The 23533-nt window shown below is 40.1% G+C and overlaps 1 protein-coding gene and 1 non-coding gene across 2 annotated transcripts in view; both read right to left on the bottom strand.

Annotated features, from left to right (window-relative positions):
- Positions 1–5734: 5734 nt before the first annotated feature.
- Positions 5735–5841, bottom strand: LOC126032971 (U6 spliceosomal RNA). The gene has a single exon (XR_007504129.1). It is a non-coding gene; the product is annotated as a U6 spliceosomal RNA (small nuclear RNA).
- Positions 5842–16649: 10808 nt separating this feature from the next.
- SLAIN2 (SLAIN motif family member 2) overlaps positions 16650–23533 on the bottom strand; it is a 78784-nt gene continuing 71900 nt past the window's right edge. The window contains 2 exon segments of the mRNA XM_049790144.1: positions 16650–19605; positions 21207–21516. Coding sequence (XP_049646101.1) covers positions 19539–19605; positions 21207–21516 — 377 coding nt within the window. The 3' untranslated portion in view covers positions 16650–19538.

The following is a 23533-nucleotide window of genomic DNA, read 5'->3' as shown; positions in this document are numbered from 1 at the left end:
GGAGTGATAAGTCTGCCAGGAGCCCTTACACAGCACAGACCTCATATCTCACCAGTAGCACAAGGAAGACTTCAAGCAGCTCCTGGGAATCCATTTGTTTTGCAGGGTGTGGGAGATGATCCCTGTCACCAGATTTCTCAGGGAGTCGTGGACTCAGGCTGGAATGGGGAATTGCTTTTCCAAGAAAGGAAAGTCAGTCCTAGGCTTACCCAGGCTTTCAGGATCCATTGTCTTTCCCTCATAGAAATTAATTCCAGGAGACAAATAGTGAGGTAAAACTGCTTTACTTAGAAGAGATTATGGACTGAACTCTGCTGGATCTCATATGCCAGCACCCCTATCTGCCTCTCTTCTGTGCTGTGCTGCATTTTCGGCCTGATTTCATCCTGTGTGTGGCTCATCTGCGGACGGCCCGCCTTCCCGTGAGCCTTCCGTGAAGGTGAGTCGACACGCCCATAAAGGGAGGAGCCAGAGGAGCAAGGCTGCTCTGCTTCGCGACCATGCACATCATTTAGCCAATGAATACAACCACAACACGTGAAAAAACCACAATACAAGTGTGACAATGGGGAAACAATGCAGGCCAGCGCCAGACATAGAGAATGATGATGGCAACTCTGATGACTTGAACATGACCAACCAACTAGTCAGTCTCTCAGATAAGGAGTTTAGAGTCGCAATATGAAAGATGTTCAAAGAACTCAAAGTATAGAAGAGAACACTAATAAGAATCAAGAGAATATGAAGATAGAAATGAGAAAACTCCAACCTGAAACTTCAGGTCAAATAACAGGTCTGAAAAACTCAGTAGATGAATTGAAGAAAAACATGGTTGAGCTTTCCCACGGGTTAACAGCAGCTGAGGATAGAATTAGTACACTGGAAGATGAGATGAATAACAATTCCATACAGCAGAAGAAATTGGAAAAAAGCCTCAAAGCAAATGATCAAACAATAGAAAAATTAGTCAAAGAATGGGAACAGATGAAAATAGAAGTCTATGATAAGATCAACAGAAACAACTTAAAAATCATTGGAGTCCCAGAGACCCAGGAAGAAAATCTCCAGGAAAAATCAACAGTCAAGAACATCATTAATGAGAAACTACCAGAGCTAATAAATACATGCAATCAAATCCTGCATGCCCGAAGAGTACCAACTAAAAGAGACCCCCCAAAAAAAACACCCCAAGACACATCCTAGTCACAATGACGAATCCCACAGATAGAGACAGAATTCTGAAAGCAGCAAGATTGAAAAGAGAAATTACATTCAAGGGAACATCCTTGAAATTTACTGCAGACCTGTCACCGGGAACACTCAAGGCCAGAAGGCAGTGGTGGGACATAGTGACAAAACTCAATAAAATAAATGCTTCACCTAGAATACTGCACCCAGCAAAACTCACTTTCAGGTTTGAAGGAACAATACATGATTTCACAGACAAACAACAGCTCAGAAACTTTACAGACTCAAAACCATTCTTTTTTTTTTTTTTTTTTTTTGGTTTTTGGGCCACACCCAGTAACGCTCAGGGGTTACTCCTGGCTATGTGCTCAGAAGTTGCTCCTGGCTTGGGGGACCATATGGGACACCGGGGGATCGAACCGCGGTCCGTCCAAGGTTAGCGCAGGCAAGGCAGGCACCTTACCTTTAGCGCCACCGCCCGGCCCCTCAAAACCATTCTTAAAAGAAAAACTGAACGGCCTACTTTAAGACAAGACTGACCAACAGACACACCAAACTTCGATATAAAGATGGCACTAACTCCCAGGACAATTCTTTCTCTCAATGCCAATAGACTAAATGCACCAGTTAAGAGACACAGAGTGGATCAAAAAACTCAATCCAATCCTTCTGCTGCCTACAAGAAACGCACCTGAATAGTCAGAACAAACATAAACTCAAAATAAAAGGCTGGAGGAAAATCATCCAAGCAAACAACACCCATAAAAAAGCTGGAGTGGCCATACTAAAATCAGATGATGCAAACTTTAGGAAAGTTGTAAGAAACAAAGATGGACATTTTGTATTAATCAAGGGATACGTACAGCAGGAAGAAATCACTCTCCTAAACATATATGCACCGAATGAGGGGCCAGCAAAATATTTAATAAAATTGTTGACAAATCTGAAAAATAATATCAACAACAACACAATAATTGTGGGAGACCTAACACGGCATTGTCAACACTTGACAGGTCAACCAGACTGAAACCCAACAAGAATATACTAGACCTGAACAGAGAAATGGAAGAAAGAGGCCTAGTAGATATATACAGGACACTCCACCCCCAGAAGCCTGGATACACATTTTTCTCTAATGTACATGGGACATTCTCCAGGATAGACTACATGCTAGCACATAAAACATACCTCCATAATATCAAGAGGATAGATATTTTGCAGGCTACCTTTGCTGACCACAAAGCCCTGAAATTATTATTATTATTATTATTATTTTTGGTTTTTGGGCCACACCCGGTAACGCTCAGGGGTTACTCCTGGCTATGTGCTCAGAAGTTGCTCCTGGCTTGGGGGACCATATGGGACGCCGGGGGATCGAACTGTGGTCCGTCCAAGGCTAGCGCAGGCAAGGCAGGCACCTTACCTCTTGCGCCACTGCCCAGCCCCCAAAGCCCTGAAATTATATGTGAACTACAAAGGGACACAGAAGAAAAACTTTAATACCTGGAAGTTAAACAGCCTAATACTGAATAACCAGTGGGTCCGAGATAAAATCAAAGAGGAAATCAAAACCTTCCTGAAAACAAATGACAATGGAGACACAAACTATCAGAACCTATGGGACACAGCAAAAGCGGTACTGAGAGGAAAATTTATACTTTGCAAGCACACATCAGGAAAGAAGAAGGGGTATACCTGAATAGCTTAATGATGCAGCTCATAGAATTAGAAAGTGCTCAACAAAAGGATCCAAATATAGGGAGGCAGAAGGAAATAACAAAGCTGAGAGCAGAAATCAATGGAGTGGAAACCTGAAAAACAATCCAAAAGATCAACGAAAGCGGAAGTTGGTTCTTTGAAAAAATAAACAAGATTGATAGACCACTGGCAAAACTAACAAAGAAAGAAAAGAGAGAGAAACTTGATAACTCGTATTAGGAATGAAAAGGAGAAATCACTACTGATATGGTAGAGATTCAAAAGGTAAGCAGAAACTACTTTGAGACACTCTATGCCACTAAAAATGAAAACCTGGAAGAAATGGATAAATTCTTGGACTCTCATAATCTTCCACGGTTGAATGAAGAGGATGTAGCATATCTAAACACACCCATCACAATTGAGGAAATTAAGACAGTAGTTAAATGTCTGCCCCAAAACAAAAGCCCAGGCCCAGATGGATTTACTAATGAATTCTTTCAAACCTTTCAAAAGGAACTACTACCAATCCTGGCAAGACTCTTTCATGAAATTGAAAAAACAGGAAGACTCCCAAATAGCTTTTATGAAGCCAACATCACCTTGATACCTAAACCAGACAGAGATGCTACCAAAAAAAGAAAATTATAGACCAATATCGCTGATGAATACAGGGAGAAACTATTCACCCAATACCCATCAGATAAGAGGCTAATCTCCAAAATATACAAGGCACTGACAGAACTTTACAAGAAAAAAACATCTAATCCCATCAAAAAATGGGGAGAAGAAATGGACAGACACTTTGACAAAGAAGAAATACATAAGGCCAAAAGACACATGAAAAAATGCTCCACATCACTAATCATCAGGGAGATGCAAATCAAAACAACTAGGAGGTACCACCTCACATTACAGAGATTGGCACACATCACAAAGAATAAGAACAAGCAGTGTTGGCGGGGATGTGGAGAGAAAGGAACTCTTTTTTTTTTTTTTTTTTTTTTTTGGTTTTTGGGCCACACCCGGTGACGCTCAGGGGTTACTCCTGGCTATGCGCTCAGAAGTCGCTCCTGGCTTGGGGGACCATATGGGACCCCGGGGGATCGAACCGCGGTCCGTCCTAGGCTAGCGCAGGCAAGGCAGGCACCTTACCTCTAGCGCCACCGCCCGGCCCCCGAGAAAGGAACTCTTATCCACTGCTGGTGGGAATGCCGTCTAGTTCAACCTTTATGGAAAGCAATATGGAGATTCCTCCAAAAACTGGAACTCGAGCTCCCATATGACCCAGCTATACCACTCCTAGGAATATACCCTAGGAACACAAAAATACAATACAAAAATCCCTTCCTTACACCTATATTCATTGCAGCACTATTTACCATAGCAAGACTCTGGAATCAGCCAAGATACCCTTCAACAGATGAATGGCTAAAGAAACTATGGTACATATACACAATGGAATATTATGCAGCTGTCAGGAGAGATGAAGTCATGAAATTTTCCTATACATGGATGTACATGAAATCTATTATGCTGAGTGAAATAAGTCAGAGAGAGAGAAAGATACAGAATGGTCTCACTCATCTATGGGTTTTAAGAAAAATGAAAGATATTCTTGCAATAATAATTTTCAGGCACAAAAGAGAAAAGAGCTGGAAGTTACAGCTCACCTCATGAAGCTCACTGCAAACAGGGATGAGTTTAGTTAGAGAAATAACTATGTTTTGAACTATCCTAATAATGAAAATGTACAAGGGAAATAGAAAACCTGTCTAGAGTACAGGCGGGGGTTGGGTGGGGAGGAGGGAGATTTTGGACATTGGTGATGGGAATGTTGCAAATACAATCATGTATGTAATAAATACAATGTTGCAAATACAATCATGTATGTAATAAAGTTGGTTAAATAAAAATAAATAAACAAACAAAAGCAAAAATAAAAAAGAGATTATGGAGAGAGGGAGAGAGAGCAATAGAGGCAGAGACAGAGAGACTAAGAGAGACAGACACAGAGTTCTCCAGTGTCCATGCAGGCCAATCCGCACTGCTTGCCTCTGAAGGCTGGCTTGTATAGCAGCCCCCTACTGGGACTTTCTAGCTAAGAGTCCATTGCTAAGGTAAAATCAAGAAGAGCTTGAAGCTTTTGATGGCCCTTTTCGGTTTCCTTATCACACCCCTTTGTTCCTGCTGGAGCTTCTCTTGGAGAGGGTCAAGGCTTCTCTGGATCTGTGCTGGTGCCAGTGAGAGTCTGATCAGACTCCAGTACCTGTGTCTAGCAATAATGTTTTTAGGTGCTTTAGGGCTAATGACAAGAGCAACTTTTTTTGTGTGTGTGTGTGGTTTTTTTTGGGTCACACCCGGCAGTGCTCAGGGGTTATTCCTGGCTCCAGGCTCAGAAATTGCTCCTGGCAGTCACGGGGGACCATATGGGACTCCGGGATTCGAACTGATGACCTCCTGCATGAAAGGCAAACGCCTTGCCTCCATGCTATCTCTCCGGCCCAAGAGCAACTTCTTTAAATATCACCTTGGTTTTATTATGTCCCAAGAACTCATTGCCACCCGTTCTTATTGCCACTCAATCACCCCACCCCAAAGTAACTGCCTGTTTCATTGGCATTTGCCTTAACTCTTTCTTTTTTTTTTTGGTTTTTTGGGCCACCCCGGTGATGCTCAGGGGTTACTCCTGGCTGTCTGCTCAGAAATAGCTCCTGGCAGGCACGGGGGACCATATGGGACACCGGGATTCGAACCAACCACCTTTGGTCCTGGATTGGCTGCTTGCAAAGCAAACGCCACTGTGCTATCTCTCCGGGCCCTCTTTCTTTTTTCTTTATTATTACTAAAAAATATGGAAAGCTTCACAAATTTGCGTGTCATCCTTGCGCACGGGCCATGCTAATCTTCTCTGAATCGTTCCAATTTTAGTATATGTGCTGCCAAAGCGAGCACTTAACTCTTTTTCATAACTCTCAAGGTATATGCAAAAACAACTATCCCTTCTGGGTGCCAATAAGTCTTGGCTAAGATAACCTATGTGACACAGGGAAGTTATTTATTTGGGGGGTGGTTTGGGTCACACCCATTCACACTCAGGGGTTACTCCTGGCTCTATGCTCAGAAACTGCCCCCGGCAGGCTCAGGAGACCACATGGGATACCGGGAGATTCGAACCACCGTCCTTCTGCATGCAAGGCAAATGCCTTACCTCCATGCTACCTCTGTGGCCCATGTGACACAGGGAATTTATAAGGATACTGAAGTGCTTTGTGGAATGTAGAATATTGTTCAAGAACAGAATGATACTGGGCCTAATAAATAATGCATTCTGTCTCAAGCTCTCTCTAACCTCACCCATTATTTTATTTTATTTGACCCAAGCACACACTGTATCTGCTGTCCTCTGTCTCCTAGATCCTATCTTTTATTTGGGTTCAAGTTCATATGCAGTGTGCAGCTTAATGTGGAATTGTTTATTTATTTATTTATTTATTTATTGGTTTTTGGGCCACAGCTGGTGACGCTCAGGGGTTACTCCTGGCTATATGCTCAGAAATCATTCCTGGCAGGCCTGGGGGACCATATGGGATGCTGGGGGATCGTCCTAGGCCAGCCGCGTGCAAGGCAAATGCCCTACTGCTGCACCACCGCTCCAGCCCCTGTGGAATTGTTTTAAAGTATATAATTTATTGGCTTGCCTATGCACTTTTGTAATACCAACATGTCTGGGATGGCATAAAAATTTCTCTGGTGGAATGGGGTTGCAAGTGAAAATAGTTTAGTAGCCCTGCTCTAGTCAGCTCTAGTTGTCAGCTCTGTTTATTTCTAAAAGCATCATTTGATTATTTGTAAGATTCTATTAGTCTCAATACACTTCGGGGTCACACACAGCTAAAGTCACTGGAAACCATGGAAAATACTGCCCACAAGAACAAATATTTTTCATGAGCGAATCCTAGGATTTGGCAAACTTTTCCTCTACTAGCACTTCTCAGCTGATGCTAATCCAAGGGGGTCACAATGTATACAACTGGGGAGGGGATAGCAGAGCTTAAGAGTAAGAGAAGGGAGCCCACTGGTACTGGTAGGAAGGTGGGGCACAGGAAAAAAACTTGTCAGGAAATCTGGGAAAGTTGACAAATGCTGGTCTAGACCAGTGGTTTTCAGTCTATGACTGTGGACTGGGGAAATTAGGAGAAACTTTGCAGACTGGCTGATAGACCAAAACCAATAGAGGTACTATTTTATTTATTAAGTCCCAATTAAATACAGTGTATTTATGTCCACCTCAGGTAACAGCATAGATTTGGGGAAGTGTTTTATAGATCACCATGTTTATTAAAAATAAAGGACAATAGGGGGCTGGAGAGATAGCACAGAGGTAGGGTATTTGCCTTGCAAGCAGCCGATCCAGGACAGAAGGTGGTTCGAATCCCGGCATCCCATAATGTCCTGAGCCTTCCAGGAGTAATTTCTGAGCACAAAGTAACCCCTGAGCGGCATTGGGTATGATCCAAAAACAAGAAGTAAAATGAGACAATATTCTCATCTGAAGGGGTTGATTAGCTACAGAATTAAGTATATGGTTTTTGAGAATTAAATTTTTCTAATACACATGTATATTTTCATAAAAAACCAAAATATGGAGGACTTCAGGGGAAACTCCTATCTCTGTCTACCTGAGACTCTGCTTCTGAATCCCCAAACGTTTCCTCAGAGGCCTAGGGAGCGCACCCCCCAAAAAACTGCATTTTGAAACTGCTGAGTGAGTAATTCTAGCTGCGGGATCGCTCTGCCCTGCTGTGCCTTTGTTCACTCTGAGGACTTCGGGGGAAACTCCTATCTCTGTCTGCCTGAGACTCTGCTTCTGAATCCCCGAACGTTTCCTCAGAGGCCTAGGGAGTGCATCCCCCAAAAAACTGCATTTTGAAGCTGCTGAGTGAGTAATTCTGGCTGTGGGATTGCTCTGCCCTGCTGTGCCTTTGTTCACTCTGAGGAGTGTCAACTAGAGGCAGCAGAAGAGCGTGGCCGCTTTGCTTCGCTTCGCGGCCATGTACTCCTTCTAATCAATGAACCCCACTACAACATGCAGGAAAAACCACACTACAAGCGTGACAATGGGGAAACCTCGCAAACACCATCCACAGAGAATGAAGATGAAAGCTCGGATGACCTAATAAATTCCAACCACCTGATTAACCTTTCAGATAAGGAGTTTAGAATAGAAATATGGAATATGTTTGTAGAACTCAAAAAGAGCATAGATCGATCTGAAGAGAACACAAAGACAGAAATCAGAAGAGAACACAAAGACAGAAATCAGAAAACTCCAAATTGAAATAACAGATCTGAAAAACACGGTTGCTCAACTGAAAACCTCAATGGATAGCCTCGCCAACAGAATATCAGCAGCTGAGGAGAGAATCGGAGTACTGGAAGAGGTGATGCAGAAAAACTCAACACAACAGAAGAAATTGGAAAAGAACCTTAAGACAAACGAACAGGCAATGGAAAAAGTACTCAAGGCATGAAAACAGATGAAAATAGAAGTCTTTGATAAACTCAACAGAAACAACATAAGAATCATTGGAGTCCCAGAAACCCAGGAAGGAGATCTCCAAGAAGAATCAACTGTCAAAGACATCATCAAAGAGATACTCCCAGAGTTAAAGACTACATGCAATCAAATCCTGCATGCCCGAAGAATACCAGCTAAAAGAGACCCAAAGAAAGACACCCCAAGACATATCCTCATTACAATGACAAATCCCATAGATAGAGATAGAATACTGAAAGCTGCAAGATCAAAAAGGGAAATTACATTCAAAGGAGCATCCCTAAGACTTACAGCAGACATGTAACAAGAAACTCTCAAGGCCAGAAGACAGTGGTGGGATATTGTGACAAGACTGAATGAAATGAATGCCTCACCGAGAATACTGCACCCAGCCCGACTCACGTTCAGGTTTGGAGGAAGAATACACAGCTTCACGGATAAACAACAGCTCAGAAACTTCACAGATGATAAACCAGCCTTAAAGGAAAAACTGACAGGTCTACTCTAAGACAAGAGAGACCAACAAACACAGCAAACTTATCTACAAAGATGACATTAAATCCTATGACAATCATCTCCCTCAATGTCAATGGACTAAATTCACCATTTAAAAGACACAGAGTGGCAAAATGGGTCAAAAAGATGAATCCAACTTTCTGCTGCCTACAAGAAACACCTCTGAATAGTCAGAACAAACATAGACTCAAAAATCAAAGGCTGGAGGAAAATCATCCAAGCAAACCACACCCTCAAAAAAGCTGGGGTGGCCATATTAATATCTGATGACACCAACTCAGAAAAGTGGTAAGGGACAAAGATGGACACTATGTACTAATCAAGGGATATGTGCAATGGGAAGAAATCAGACTATTAAACATATATGCACCCACTGAGAGACCAGCAAATTATCTAATACAATTACTGACAAATCTGAAAGAAGACATCAATAATAACACAATCATTGTGGGAGACTTCAACACGGCCCTATCAACACTTGATAGGTCAACCAGACTGAAACCCAACAAAAACATACTAGCCCTGAAAAGAGTTATGGAAGAAAGAGGACTAGTAGATATATACAGGACACTCCATCCCCAAAAACCTGGATACACATTCTTTTCCAATGTACATGGGTCATTCTCCAGAATAGACTACATGCTGACACATAAAACATACCTCAATAAAATCAAGAGGATAGAAATCTTGCAGGCTACCTTTGCTGACCACAAAGCTCTGAAATTAGATGTGAACTACAAAGGCACACAGAAGAAAAACTTTAACAATTGGAAATTAAACACCCTGCTACTGAACAACCAGTGGGTCCGAGATGAAATCAAAAAGGAAATCAAAACTTTCCTGGAAACAAATGATAATGAAGACACAAACTGCCAGAATCTATGGGACACAGCAAAAGCGGTCCTGAGAGGAAAATTTATAGCTCTACAAGCACACATCAGGAAGGAAGGAGCATACCTGAATAACTTAATGGCGCAGCTCAAAAAATTAGAAAATGACAACAAAAGGAACCAAAAATAGGGAGACAGAAGGAAATAACAAAGCTGAAAGCAGAACTCAATGAAGTAGAAAACCAAAAAGCAATCTGAAAGATCAACGAAAGCAGAAGCTGGTTTTTTGAAAAAATAAACAAGATTGATAGACCATTGGCAAAACTCACAAAGAAAGAGAGAGAGAGAAATCTAATAACCCATATTAGAAATGAAAAGGGGGAGATCACGACAGAAATTGCAGAGATCCAAAGGGTAATCAGACTACTTTGAGAAACTTTATGCTACAAAACATGAGAACCTAGAAGAAATGGAAAAATTCTTGGACACTTATAACCTTCCACATTTAAGTAAGGAGGATGTAGCATATCTAAACACCCCCATCAATACTGAGGAAATTGAAACTGTAATCAAACATCTGCCCAAAATGAAAAGCCCAGGCCCAGATGGTTTTCCTAATGAATTTTTTCAAATCTTTCAAGAGGAGCTACTACCAATCCTAGCCAAGCTCTTCCATGAAATTGAAAAAACGGGAACACTCTCAAACAGCTTTTATGAAGCCAACATCACCTTGATACCAAAACCAGAAAGAGACGCTGCCAAAAAAGAAAATTACAGACCAATATCCCTGATGAATGCTGATGCAAAGATCTTCAACAAAATCCTGGCAAATAGGATCCAATGCATCATCAAGAAGATCATACACTATGACCAAGTAGGTTTCATCCCAGGAATGCAAGGATGGTTTAACATCCGTAAATCTATTAACATCAGACACAACATCAACAGCAAGAAAAATAAAAATCACATGATAATATCAATAGATGCAGAGAAAGCATTTGATAAGGTCCAACACCCATTCTTGATCAAAACTCTCAGCAAGATGGGAATGGAAGGAACCTTTCTCAATCTAGTTGAAGCCATCTACCACAAGCCAATGGCAAATATTATCCTCAATGGAGAAAAACTAAAAGCCTTTCCTCTAAATTCTGGTACAAGACAAGGCTGTCCGCTCTCACCACTCCTCTTCAACATAGTACTGGAAGTTCTTGCTATAGCAATCAGGCAAGAAAAAGATATCAAGGGAATCCAGATAGGAAAGGAAGAAGTCAAGCTCTCACTGTTTGCAGATGACATGATACTCTACTTAGAAAACCCTAAAGACTCTACCAAAAAGCTTCTAGAAACAATAGATTCATATAGCAAGGTGGCAGGCTACAAAATCAACCTACAGAAATCAATGGCCTTTTTATACACCAATAATGATAGGGAAGAGATGGAAGTCAGGAAGGCAATCCCATTCACAATAGTGCCACACACACAAACTCAAATATCTTGGAGTCAACTTGACCAAAGACGTGAAGGACCTATACAGAGAAAACTATAAAGCCCTGCTCCAAGAAATAAGAGAGGACACACGGAAATGAAAACACATACCCTGCTCATGGATTGGCAGGATTAACATCATTAAAATGGCAATACTCCCCAAAGCATTATACAGATTTAATGCGATCCCCTTAAAAACACCCATGACATTCTTCAAAGAAGTGGATCAAACACTTATGAAGTTCATCTGGAACAATAATCACCCTCGAATAGCTAAAGCACTCCTAGGAAAAAGGAAAATGGGAGGCATTACTTTCCCCAACTTTAAACTGTACTACAAAGCAATAGTTATCAAAACAGCATGGTATTGGAATAAAGACAGACCCTCCGATCAGTGGAATAGGCTTGAGTTCTCAGGGAACATTCCCCAGACATACAATTACCTAATTTTTGACAAAGGAGCAAGAAATCCTAAGTGTAGCAGGGAAAATCTCTTCAACAAGTGGTGCTGGCAGAACTGGTTAGCCACTTGCAAAAAAGCGAACATAGACCCCCAGTAACATCATGTACAAAGATAAAATCCAAATAGATTAAAGACCTTGATATGAGATCGGATACCATAAGGTATATAGAACAACAAGTCGGTAAAACACTCCATAACATTGAAACTAAAGGCATCTTCAAGGAGGAAACTGCACTTTCCAAACAAGTGGAAGCAGAGATTAACAGATGGGAATACATTAAACTGAGAAGCTTCTGCACCTCAAAAGAAATAGTGCCCAGGATACAAGAGTCACCTACTGAGTGGGAGAAACTATTCAGCCAACACCCTTCAGATAAGGGGCTAATATCCAAAATATACAGGGCACTGACAGAACTTTACAAGAAAAAAACATCTAATCCCATCAAAAAATGGGGAGAAGAAATGAACACTTTGATAAAAAGAAATACAAATGGCCAAAAGGCACATGAAAATATGGTCCTCGTCACTAATCATCAGGGAGATGCAAATCAAAACAACGATGAGATACCACCTCACACCGCAGAGATTGGCACACATCACAAAGAATAACAATCAGTGCTGGCAGGGATGTGGAGAGAAAGGAACTCTTATCCACTGCTTGTGGGAATGCCAGCCTCTATGGAAAGCAATATGAAGGTTCCTTCAAAATCTGGAAATTGAGCTCCCATTCGACCCAGCTATTCCACTCTTAGGGATATACCCTAAGAACACAAGAATACAATACAAAAACCCCTTCCTCACACCTATATTTATTGCAGCACTATTCACAATTGCCAGGCTCTGGAAACAACCAAGATGCCCTTCAACAGACGAATGGCTAAAGAAACTGGTACATATACACAATGGAATATTATGCAGCCATCTGGAGAGATGAAGTCATGAAATTTTCCTATACATGGATGTACATGGAATCTATCATGCTCAGTGAAATAAGTCAGAGGGAGAGAGAGAGAGAGAGACGCAGAATGGTCTAACTCATCTATGGGTTTTAAGAAAAATAAGAGTCATTTTTGTAACAATCCTCAGAGACAATGAGAGGAGGGCTGGTACACCAGCTCAGTCCATGAAGCTCACCACAAAGAGTGGTGAGTACAGCTATAGAAATAACTACACAGAGAACTACCATAATCAAGTGAATGAATGAGGGAACTGGAAAGCCTGTCTGGAGTACAGGTGGGGGTGGGGTGGGATGGAGGGAGATTTGGGACATTGTTGGTGGGAATGTTGCACTGGTGAAGGGGGGTGTTCTTTACATGACTGAAACCTAACACAATCATTTATGTAATCAAGATGTTCAAATAAAGAAGGAAAAAAAAACACCACAATATAATAAAGGTCAATGTTTTTTGTTTGGGGGGTCATAGCTGGTGAATGTTAGGGATTGAGTCTGGGGTGCCTATGTGCAAAGCTTATGTTCTTATCCCTCTATGCCTTTTCAATACCAAGGAATAGGGACCAGAGCAATAGCAGAGTGGGTAGGTGTTTGCCATATACGTGGTTGACTTTGGACTCCGTTTTGATCACCAGCATCCCATTTGGTCCCCCAAGCCCACTAAGAGTGATTTCTGTGTGCAGAGCAACGTATGCCCCTCCCCAAATAAAAGAATATCTTGGTTCTTTGAAATCAAGTAATCAATAATCAGGATAATTGATAATAATAATCATTAAGAATTCAACAGCAGGGCCGGGCGGTGGCGCTGGAGGTAAGGTGCCTGCCTTGCCTGCGCTAGCCTAGGATGGACCGCGGTTCGATCCCCCGGCGTCCCATATGGTCCCCCAAGAAGCCAGGAGCAACTTCTGAGCGCATAGCCAGCAGTAACCCCTGAGCGTCACAGGGTGTGGCCCAAAAACCAAAAAAAAAAAAGAATTCAACAGCAGCTAGTTGCTATTGTTTATAGTACTGAATTAATCAAAGACAAACTCCTATCAATATTATAAGTAGAACACACACACACACACACACACACACACACACACGCCATACCAGGTAATCCTCAGAGGTAATGCCTGGCTCTGTATTCAGGAATTACTCTTGGCAGGCTTGGAAGACTATATGGGATGCTAGGATTAAACCTACTCTCTCTCTCTCTCTCTCTCTCTCTCTCCCCCCCCCTCTCTCAGGCTTGGGAAATCATATGGGATTCTGAGGATCAAACCTGGGTCCATCCCAGTTCAGTTGTGTGCAAAACAAACACCCTACTGTTGTGTTATCGCTCTGGCCATAATTGGGAGGGGGGGGTCACACCCAGCAGTGCTCAGGGATTACTCTTGGCTCTACGCTCAGAACTCACTCCTGGCAGGCTCGGGGACCACATGGGATGCCAGTATTCGAACCACTATCCTTCTACATACAAGGCAAATACCCTACTTCCATGCTATCTCTTGGGCCCCGATACTTTTTTTTTTGTTTTGTTTTTTTTGTTTTGGTTTTTGGGCCACTCCCGGCGGTGCTCAGGGGTTACTCCTGGCTGTCTGCTCAGAAATAGCTCCTGGCAGGCACGGGGGACTATATGGGACACTGGGATTCGAACCAACCACCTTAGGTCCTGGATCAGCTGCTTGCAAGGCAAATGCCGCTGTGCTATCTCTCCGGGCCCCGATACTTTCTATCTTAAACAGAAATTTCTGTCCTTCCTTTTATCTTTTCTGTCCTTTCTGTCCATCCACTTAATATTTTATATATGTTTTAGAGATTATTCCTAGTTCTGTGCTTGAGGGATCATATATAGTGCTGAAGATCAAAGTAGAGTTGGTTGCATACAAAGCAAGGTACCACCTATATGATCTCTCCTCCCCCCCTTAATATTTTACAACCATACTAGTTCAACACTTTAAATATTTATATCTGAAAAGTGGACCTGCTCACAGATACCACTATAGGGGTTACTTCTGGCTTAATGTTCAGGTCTCATGGCCAAACTCAGGGGTACATGTGTGTGGCAGAACCAAGTTCACTACAAGCAAAGTATGTGCTCTAATCCATTGATCCATAACTCTGGCACTATTTTCAGTTGGTTTTGTTGTTGTTTCTAAATAAAAGCACTGAGGTCCTGTTACTTTCAACATCAGGAGAAATAACTTTTTCCCCCCTTTTTAAAGAGAGAACATTATTATCTAGTACAGATAAAGAACTAGTTTGAAATGAACATGCAGGGGGCTGGAGCAATAGCACAGCGGTAGGGCATTTGACTTGCACGCGACTGATCGGGAACGAACCTGGGTTTGATTCCTGGCATCCCATATGGTCCCCCAAGCCTGCCAGGAGTGATTTCTGAGCACAGAGACAGGTGTAACCCCTGAGTTGCCAGGTGTGACCCAAAAAACTAAAAAAGAAAAGAAAAAAAAGAAATAAACATGCAGTTAACAGTTTTAGGCAGTGGGTATTAAGTCATGAAAGCAAATTGTTCCATTCTGGTTTGGTAAGTAGAAGGCATTTTTCAGTCCAGTGGTTTTCAACTGTGGGTCTTCCCAACACATCTTGTCTGTGGTATTAAACGATTGGCATATCACAGTGATTACTGCTGAATTTGTCTGTCCACAGGTATAAGAAAGGTTGAAAACCACTCAGTGAACACACTCCAACTTCTAAGGAGAACTTAAAATATACTGGGAGTTACTAATGTCCAGATGAACATTCTGCCACTGCTTTTCTCCACACTAGTTCCTCAATTATTTATTGTTTTCATGACTCGAAACCCAAACTCAGTAAATATTTCATAAGAATCTTCATATGGGTATAACATAACACGTTTAGCTAATTTAACTGGTTTTTAGGTTCGCTTGGAAGAAAAGTTCAAATATGAAGATGCTATTGTTGCTTCATTTATGAAGTTAAGTGCAATATGATAAACAGTGAAGGCTTAAAGCAATGTAGGAAATGACATACAAAATATCTTTTAATAATGAAGCTCAATTTTTGTTGTTGTTGTTGTTGGGGCCACATCCAGCAGAGCTTAGGGCTTACTCTGCACTCAGAATTCACTCCTGGTGGTAATCGGGGGTCATATGGGATGCTGGGATCAAACCTGGGTTAAATTCATTCAAGGCAAGTACCCTACCTTCTGTAAGCACTCCCCATTCTTCTCTTGATTTAATAGACTATTTTTTTGGGGGGGATACCTAAGCAGTGCTCAGGATGCCTCCTGGGAGATATGCCCAGTGATACTCGCCACTGGAAGATTCAGTGGCAAGACCTGAGAAGGTGGAGTTGTGCAGGCTCTGCAGAACCAGAAATCTCCATGCCTAACATGGTGGGAGAATGGGCCACCTGGACTACAACCAGCAGTGCAGCGGGGGTCCATATGGTGCAGGGTTTAAATTCAAGTCTTGGCACAAACAAAACTTTCTCCCTGGCCTCTACATTATTGATTTTCTCACTCCTACTACTTATCTATGAGAAAAAGATGTACATAGCCCTAGCTAAATATTCATATTTGGTTTGAAGTGAAGTAATTTTCCTTCCAGAAGCTTTCTTTTTCAGTGTCAGGAGTTAAACCTACATGCAAGGCCTCACACATGTGAGAAGTGTGTCCTCCAGCTGAACCATATCCCTGGCTCTGGAGACTCAGATTCTGGCTTTTTGCTTGTTTTATACATGGCACTGGGCATCCAACTAAGTATTAAGAGCAGGTTAAAAAATTATTTTCGCAAATATTAAAAACTAGTATTTTACTCTAAATAACTCACTGAAATAGTTCAGAGAGAATAAAATATTACATATTTTACACTTATGAAATCAGTATGAAGTTCAGGACACTATGAAATAGGTTTGTGTGTTTAAAAAAATCAAAGGCAACTGCAAGAGATTATTTTTGAAAAGCACATCCAGAAATTAACAAAACACTTGAAAAAACGAATATAAATTTAATAATAAACATTATGGTCAGGCTGTTTATTAAGGAGGCAACCACACATACAAGTTCAGCTATAGAAATGTTTGTAAATCAAACTTCATGTGATCTAAAAGGACCATGCGTAATGTCAAAAATGGACGCCTGTACATTTAATAAAAAGTTAATTTAAACATACAGTCTAGATCATTCTAGAATTATACAAACATCTGGGGCCACATAGATATCTAATTTCCTTCAAAAAAACTTTATAAAAGTGATGTATTAATCTTAAAAAGTATCTGACAATTAAGAATGGTCCCCAGCTTTACAAAATGTGATTTCCAGGGTATGAAAACTGAAAAAAGTCAACTCTTCAGAGTGTTTTATATTATACAAACAAGTTTTATAGAAAAATGATCCAGCAAATGCTTGAGTTAAGAATATTTATATTTTTTCCAATTCTTTACACTTTTATTAACACACTTACAAAAAATAACATTCAAACACTGAGAAAATTAAATAACTTTGGAAGCAGAGTTCATAGTTTTCTGCTTACATTATAAGTGACAATTCTGGGTTGTTGGCACAAAAAATAATCAACATTCATCAAACCCTTACTACTATATATCAAACATAAGTTAAAATCATAGGCACTAGTTTATAAACCCACATATCTTCTGTAAGACTAACCACAGTGAATCCTTAGATTTTCCCAAACAGAAAAATTGGCAATACACAAAGGCTTTTTAGTAAAAAGGCAATTTTTCTCTTTAGGAAACTAAAAGTTCGTGGTAGTACAACAGCAGGTAAAATAATACTTTACCCAACTCAGATAAAATATGTTCCAAACAAGTGATGAAATATTTTAATTAAAAAAAATAGATTTTTTTTCTGATACAGTCGTTTAAAAACAAAGCCAAATAACCTGACTCCTTTAAAACAGCTAATCTAACTTAAAAAATGTAATAGATGTTTCATCATAGTTGAAATTCCTGTAATTATTAAATTTCAGCATATTTTTTTGCAATGTTCCATAAAAACTTAGACCTATTTTGTTTTGTGTATTTGTGGTTCGAAAGAGACCGTGTTTAGTTCTTCTACTGATGAGTTTACATAAGACACTCCCCCACCTGAAGCAGAAGCTCTCTCTTCCTCTGAAAAGTAACATATTTAAATTCATCATGTGGAATTCTGGTGCCCTCCTTTCCTGACCCACCACCCCTTTGCCTTTGCCCTCAAATTCAAGGATAAAATGTCTTCTTTGCATCACACATCAAAAATACATCCGCACTGGCAGCTCAGATCTGCAGTGCTATGCCGAGTAACTCTCCACTGGTCAAGCTAGTGAGACTGCCTTGGTGTCAGTCATGGCAGAATCAGGGTCTTGGCTTCAAATCTTAACTATTGTTCAGCCTGTCAACCGCGTGCAATTCTGAAGACCAAGCCTTACATTTCTCTCTCCATTTCTCTTGCTAACTTACAGAATGTCTTTGACTAACAGAAAATGAACTTATAGTCAAACTTACGTCTAAAATTCTTTATGTGAGCCACTTGCCAATATTACAGAGCTGTTCAAACTTAAGGATTTAAAAACAGATCTCATCATCAAAAAATAACCTGCTGCAGAAATTTATGTTTGGTAATAATGTAATAAAACCAGAATAAGTGATTTCCAGGTTATACATAGGAGTTATTGAAGAGCAAGTATTTAACAGGTTTTGAGTAATAGTAGTTTCATGTTACCAAAAATGCAAAAATTGGCGTAAGGAGGAATTTAAGCCAAAGGGACAGTATTTTCAAAGAATGTTTTATACAGTTACTTATTTAAAGTAAATCAACTCAAGTAAGCTAGTTTTCCTACCACCTAATAAACCGTTATGTCAAATAAGATAAACAATACAACTGTCATTACCAGAGCTTTTGTACATGAAATGCATAGATTTTTTCCCCCTCCTCTATCTCATTATGGTTTTGTTCCAGGTTATTAGCACTGAAGTGGTATATTTATTTCAAGAATAAAGACATATACTACTTGCTCTTTCCCATCATGAAAACCTGCTAATAAAAATGAGATCTCTTAATTGTGTAACAGTTCTGCACAGTATTGAAGAAGCTGGCTTCAATAGCAAAGGTTACCTTTCCTGAGCTATCAAGTCTAGAAAGATTGTACAGCTGATATTAAGCCCTTTGGCAACCAACAAACACACAGAAGTCTGATATGTCAATGCAACAGGATGGATGCAAGCTGGAATACTGTCGGAGGTGGTGCTATGAGAGCTACATCAAAAACTCAAAGCAATTTTGTCTAATGAATGAAATATGCAGAAGTAATTCATAGGATTCTCCCAAATTTAAATTATCATACTCTGCCCAGGTTTCGTCCCACCTGTCCATCTCAATCTATTTTCTTAAAGTTCTAGTGAAACACTAGGGAAACATTTTTAGATGATTAGTCAGAATATTACTTCTCATTAACACAAATATTTATTGATACTATTTATACAGTAAATTCAGCTGAGTGTCAAGTTTTGGATTGATTAAGTCTACTATTTGTTGTGCACAAAGGTACTCTCTCATTTACAAATGGGCATTTCTCTTTGGCATCCATAAATTTTTGCCCAATATTGGCCTCTGTCAAATATTTGAAAATCAATTCTGTGTCTAATCAACAAAATGAAAGTGAATCCATGGAGAGTGTTGTATGATTACCAAATACATCTGATGTTAAATGTCATTAAAGTGCTGCTTGATCATCTCTGTCAGTTTGTGCTATTTAAGACAGAGAGGGCTGGGATTAAAAAAACCCCGAGAGTCTTATCTGAACAGTCTGCATATAAAAGTTGTCTTTTAGCCTGGTGAAGGGGCATCCATGAAGCTGAGGATCTCTGCATTCTTGGCTTTGCTGGTTAGTAACAGCCATCTTTCCAACTGTCATCTTTCATGCTACCATATGTTTTAGGAGCTGGCAAGGATCTGAAATAAAGTAATTTTATAAAATGATTTGTAAGACTTTATAAAAAATTACCATTCAACACATTAACTTCTTTTCAGGTTTTATAATCCAAGGAAGATCTTTCCAGGGAACTACTTAAGAGCAAATCTCCCAACATCTGTTAACTTAACTCTTCCAAACTTATTTCTACAACTTTCAAGTTTTACTGGTTATGTGACTTTACTGGTTACGATTCATCTGATTCATTAAAATTCAGTATTCTTGGATTGGGGAAACCCAACTCAGCTCAATGAGCTGAGCACTTGAAAACCATACTTTCCAGATAGGTGGCATGGGTTCAAACCTTTGCACCACATGGAACCCCAGACACTACGGGGAGTAGGACCCTACAAGAAGGCTCTGTGCACAGCCAGATGTAATCCCCAAGCAAACAAAAACTATTCTCCTCTGAAAAACAGGACTTACTGTAAGTCTGTAAAATTCAATGTGCTAAGTGTAAATGATTTAGTATAACAGATAGCAAACAGTTGTATGTTATTCAGAAATGTCATGTTGTTTATTTTTGATTTATGGACAGACCAGCATAAATATTTATAGAATACATATTCCCAAGCAAATAAATATTTAAAGTTTATTTATATTTGACAACCAAGTTTCCTGATAAGGGCAATCACATTTCTGAAAGGCTTAAGATTATAGACACATGGCTCCCAAACTGGTTGGATTCAGTATCGGTAGAAGATTCACATCCATAGATTCTGGGCCTTGGACCCGGTCTGCTCTGGAGAGAGGAAAACTAAGACATCAAGCCCACAAGAGAGTCAGATCTGGGGCTCTGGAAACCACCATCCTAGATAATATTCAGAACTTATACCTAGATGTTCTATCTTAAATTTTACTCTAAGCTCTAATATCTTTGTCTGTTGATGTCATTATATTCAAAATGAACAAGTGAAACAATCAAATTGAATGGTTCTAATATTTTTTCTAGCTTTATGAGATATTTGATCATTTTAAATATCTGGAAAAAATTATTTTATTTTAAATTATTTTTAATATTTAATTTTTATTGAGGCAATGTTCCACTTTCTAGGATAGATGTGTTAAGGGTACAATTCCACAGCTCTTAAAGAATGTCTTATGTTTTCTTGGGATGCCACACCCAATAGTGCTCAGGGGTTATTCTTGACTCTGGGCTCAAAAATTGCACCTGATGGGGCTTGAGGACCATATGGAATGCCAGAGATTGAACCTTTGTCAGCTGCATGCAAGGCAAGTGTTATACCCACTGTACTATTTGCTCTGGTCCCCCCAAATTTGTTTTTGAATGAAATCTCAATCAAAGAACTGAGAGTTATTGCTCTGAAAACAAACTGGTTATACAGTAAAAATGAATCCTCAGTACTAAGCATAATTAGTTGAATCAAGAAGTTGAAAGTCTAGTGGGAAATTTATGGAGATGGGTATGTGTAAGAGCTGGACAAATTTAATCTGAACTAAAGTTGTATGGTATCTTGCTGTGAGGAATTAATGTTATCATATAAAGAATGGGGCAATTCTAATTCTACCTACTTTCCTGGTAGAAAGAACACCATAAATACTGAGTGGTGCCTTTACTTACCTGCGGACAGGTTGTGCAAGTTTGCTGCGAGGCACTGGTATACCCCCAGCTGAAGGGGCACTGGGTCGAGGCAAGCCGCTTCTCATTGAGGATGTCCCTGCAGGTCTGGTCAAAGTAGTGCTGTTGATATTGCTGGGGGGATTTGCCGGCACAGTGTTCTGAACCAAGGGAGGCCCAGGTGAGGAGGTGGTCTGTGTGAGTTGTGTTGCATCTTGGCCGCCAGAGCCAGGGTTGCTAAATGCTTTTACTGGTTGCCGGAGAGCCAAAGGAGATGGTGCTGCAGGAGAGCGGAATTTCCCTGGAGATGGTACTGTAAAATGAAAAAAAAAAAAAAATCAATGTTTTTCAGTGGAAGTCAAATGTAATTTAAATGACTTTAATATTACACTTGATGACCACTTGATTGTGATTTACACAATCTCAACTTAGAAATACAAGAATATTTTGTGCTCAAAAAATAAAAAAAAGGTAATAAAGTTCTAAATAACCAAGTCCTTGTCCAGATTGTCATTGATCCTGACAATCACTAGGCCAGGTAGGAATCTGCAACAGTAGACAAGAAAAGGCAAAATATAATTCTATTTGATTGTAGCAACCAACCTGGGACACATTCTAGAATTAAAAAAAAAAGTTAATTACCAGATGTAGAGAATTTAAGACATACTTTCCTTCAAAGAAACATTAAAATAAACACATATATCAAGTATCTTCAGATCCTATATCACTTACTTACAGAGTAACTTAAAATTAAAAAATTAAAACAATTATGCGGGGGGCCGGAGAGATAGCATGGAGGTAAGGCATTTGCCTTTCATGCAGGAGGTCATCAGTTCAAATCCCGGCGCCCCATATGGTCCCCTGTGCCTGCCAGGAGCAATTTCTGACCCTGGAGCCAGAAATAACCCCTGAGCACTGCCGGGTGTGACCCAAAAACCACACACACACCAAAAAAAAAAAAAACAAAAACAATTATGCGACCGACACCAGGTAGGGCATTTGCCTTGCATGAGGCCAACCCGGGTTCAATCCCTGGCACCCTATATAATCCCTTAAGCACCACCAGAAGTGATCCCTGAGCACAAAGCCAGGAGTAATGTCACTGAGCACCATTGGTTGTGGTCCCAAAACAAACAAAAATGTAAACTAGATAAACTTCAGCTAGTAGAGAAGTTAAAAAGTCAGGCAATCAAGCAGCATATGAAGTCATAGGATAAAGATGGTACATTTTTCCTTTAAGTGGTAAACTAAAATGCTTATTCTAATAATAATAGTAATTGCCAGGGCGGGCGAGGTGGCGCTAGAGGTAAGGTGCCTGCCTTGCAAGCACTTGCCAAGGAAAGGACCATGGTTCGATCTCCCGGCGTCCAATATGGTCTTCCCAAGCCAGGGGCAATTTCTGAGCCCCTAGCCAGAAGTAACCCCTGAGCATCAAACGGGTGTGGCCCGAAAAAACAAAAGCAAAAACAAAAAAAGTAATTGTCATTTACAATAAGTTATACTTATTAAAACAAATACCAATATATAAAAAAATGTACAATCTACACTAATTGGGGTAGGGGGACTGGAGCCAGGCATCATTGAGATATCCCAAGTTTACAAGTTGCTTAGTGCTTAGAGGATTATGCAGTGCCAGGGATTGAAGCCAGGCATCCTGCATGGAAAAACAGGCAGAGGATCTCCAAGATGACTTACAGAGAGAAGATTAATTGGCAAACAACACAAAAGTAGCTCCTTCTCTCCTTACCCACAATAACTAGCAAGTGCTAGAGAGAACTTATAAGCTGTTGATGACAATGCAAACTAGAGTAGCAATAATGAAGTGCAGAATGAATATTACACAATTAAAAAGAAAATGCCCTATGATTAATTCATCTCACTTTAGATATTTATTTTAAAAACCACTAATTTACAGATATATATATATATATGTATATTACACCTTTCACTGCAGATTACTTACAAGAATAAAGAATTGGATATAACCTGATATAAAGAACTGGATATGCCCACTGAAGGTTGGGTAAAGATGATGTACCTATTTAGAACTTACAAAAGGATAAAACTCTGATGTATGAACTAACATGAATAGAAACTAAGTTATTATGTTTAGTGAATCAAGCTGATGGAAGAACATAAGCACTATGAGTTTACTAACATGTGGCTGGCATATTGAGAAAAACATGAAATAAGGTGGTTATCAAAAAGGGGGTAGGTAAGTTGGGACAAAGAGGACATTTTGTGAAAAGATAAAATCAGGCTTCCAGTGTGGAATTTAATGTAAAATATATGCATGTTGATTTTCAATGATGTACACCTGTGTCATATGA

Source organism: Suncus etruscus, chromosome 16 (genome assembly GCF_024139225.1).
Source record: "Suncus etruscus isolate mSunEtr1 chromosome 16, mSunEtr1.pri.cur, whole genome shotgun sequence".
Lineage (NCBI taxonomy): Eukaryota > Metazoa > Chordata > Mammalia > Eulipotyphla > Soricidae > Suncus > Suncus etruscus.
The sequence above is the reverse complement of the archived record's forward strand: the minus strand, read 5'-3'. Positions and strand labels throughout refer to the sequence as shown.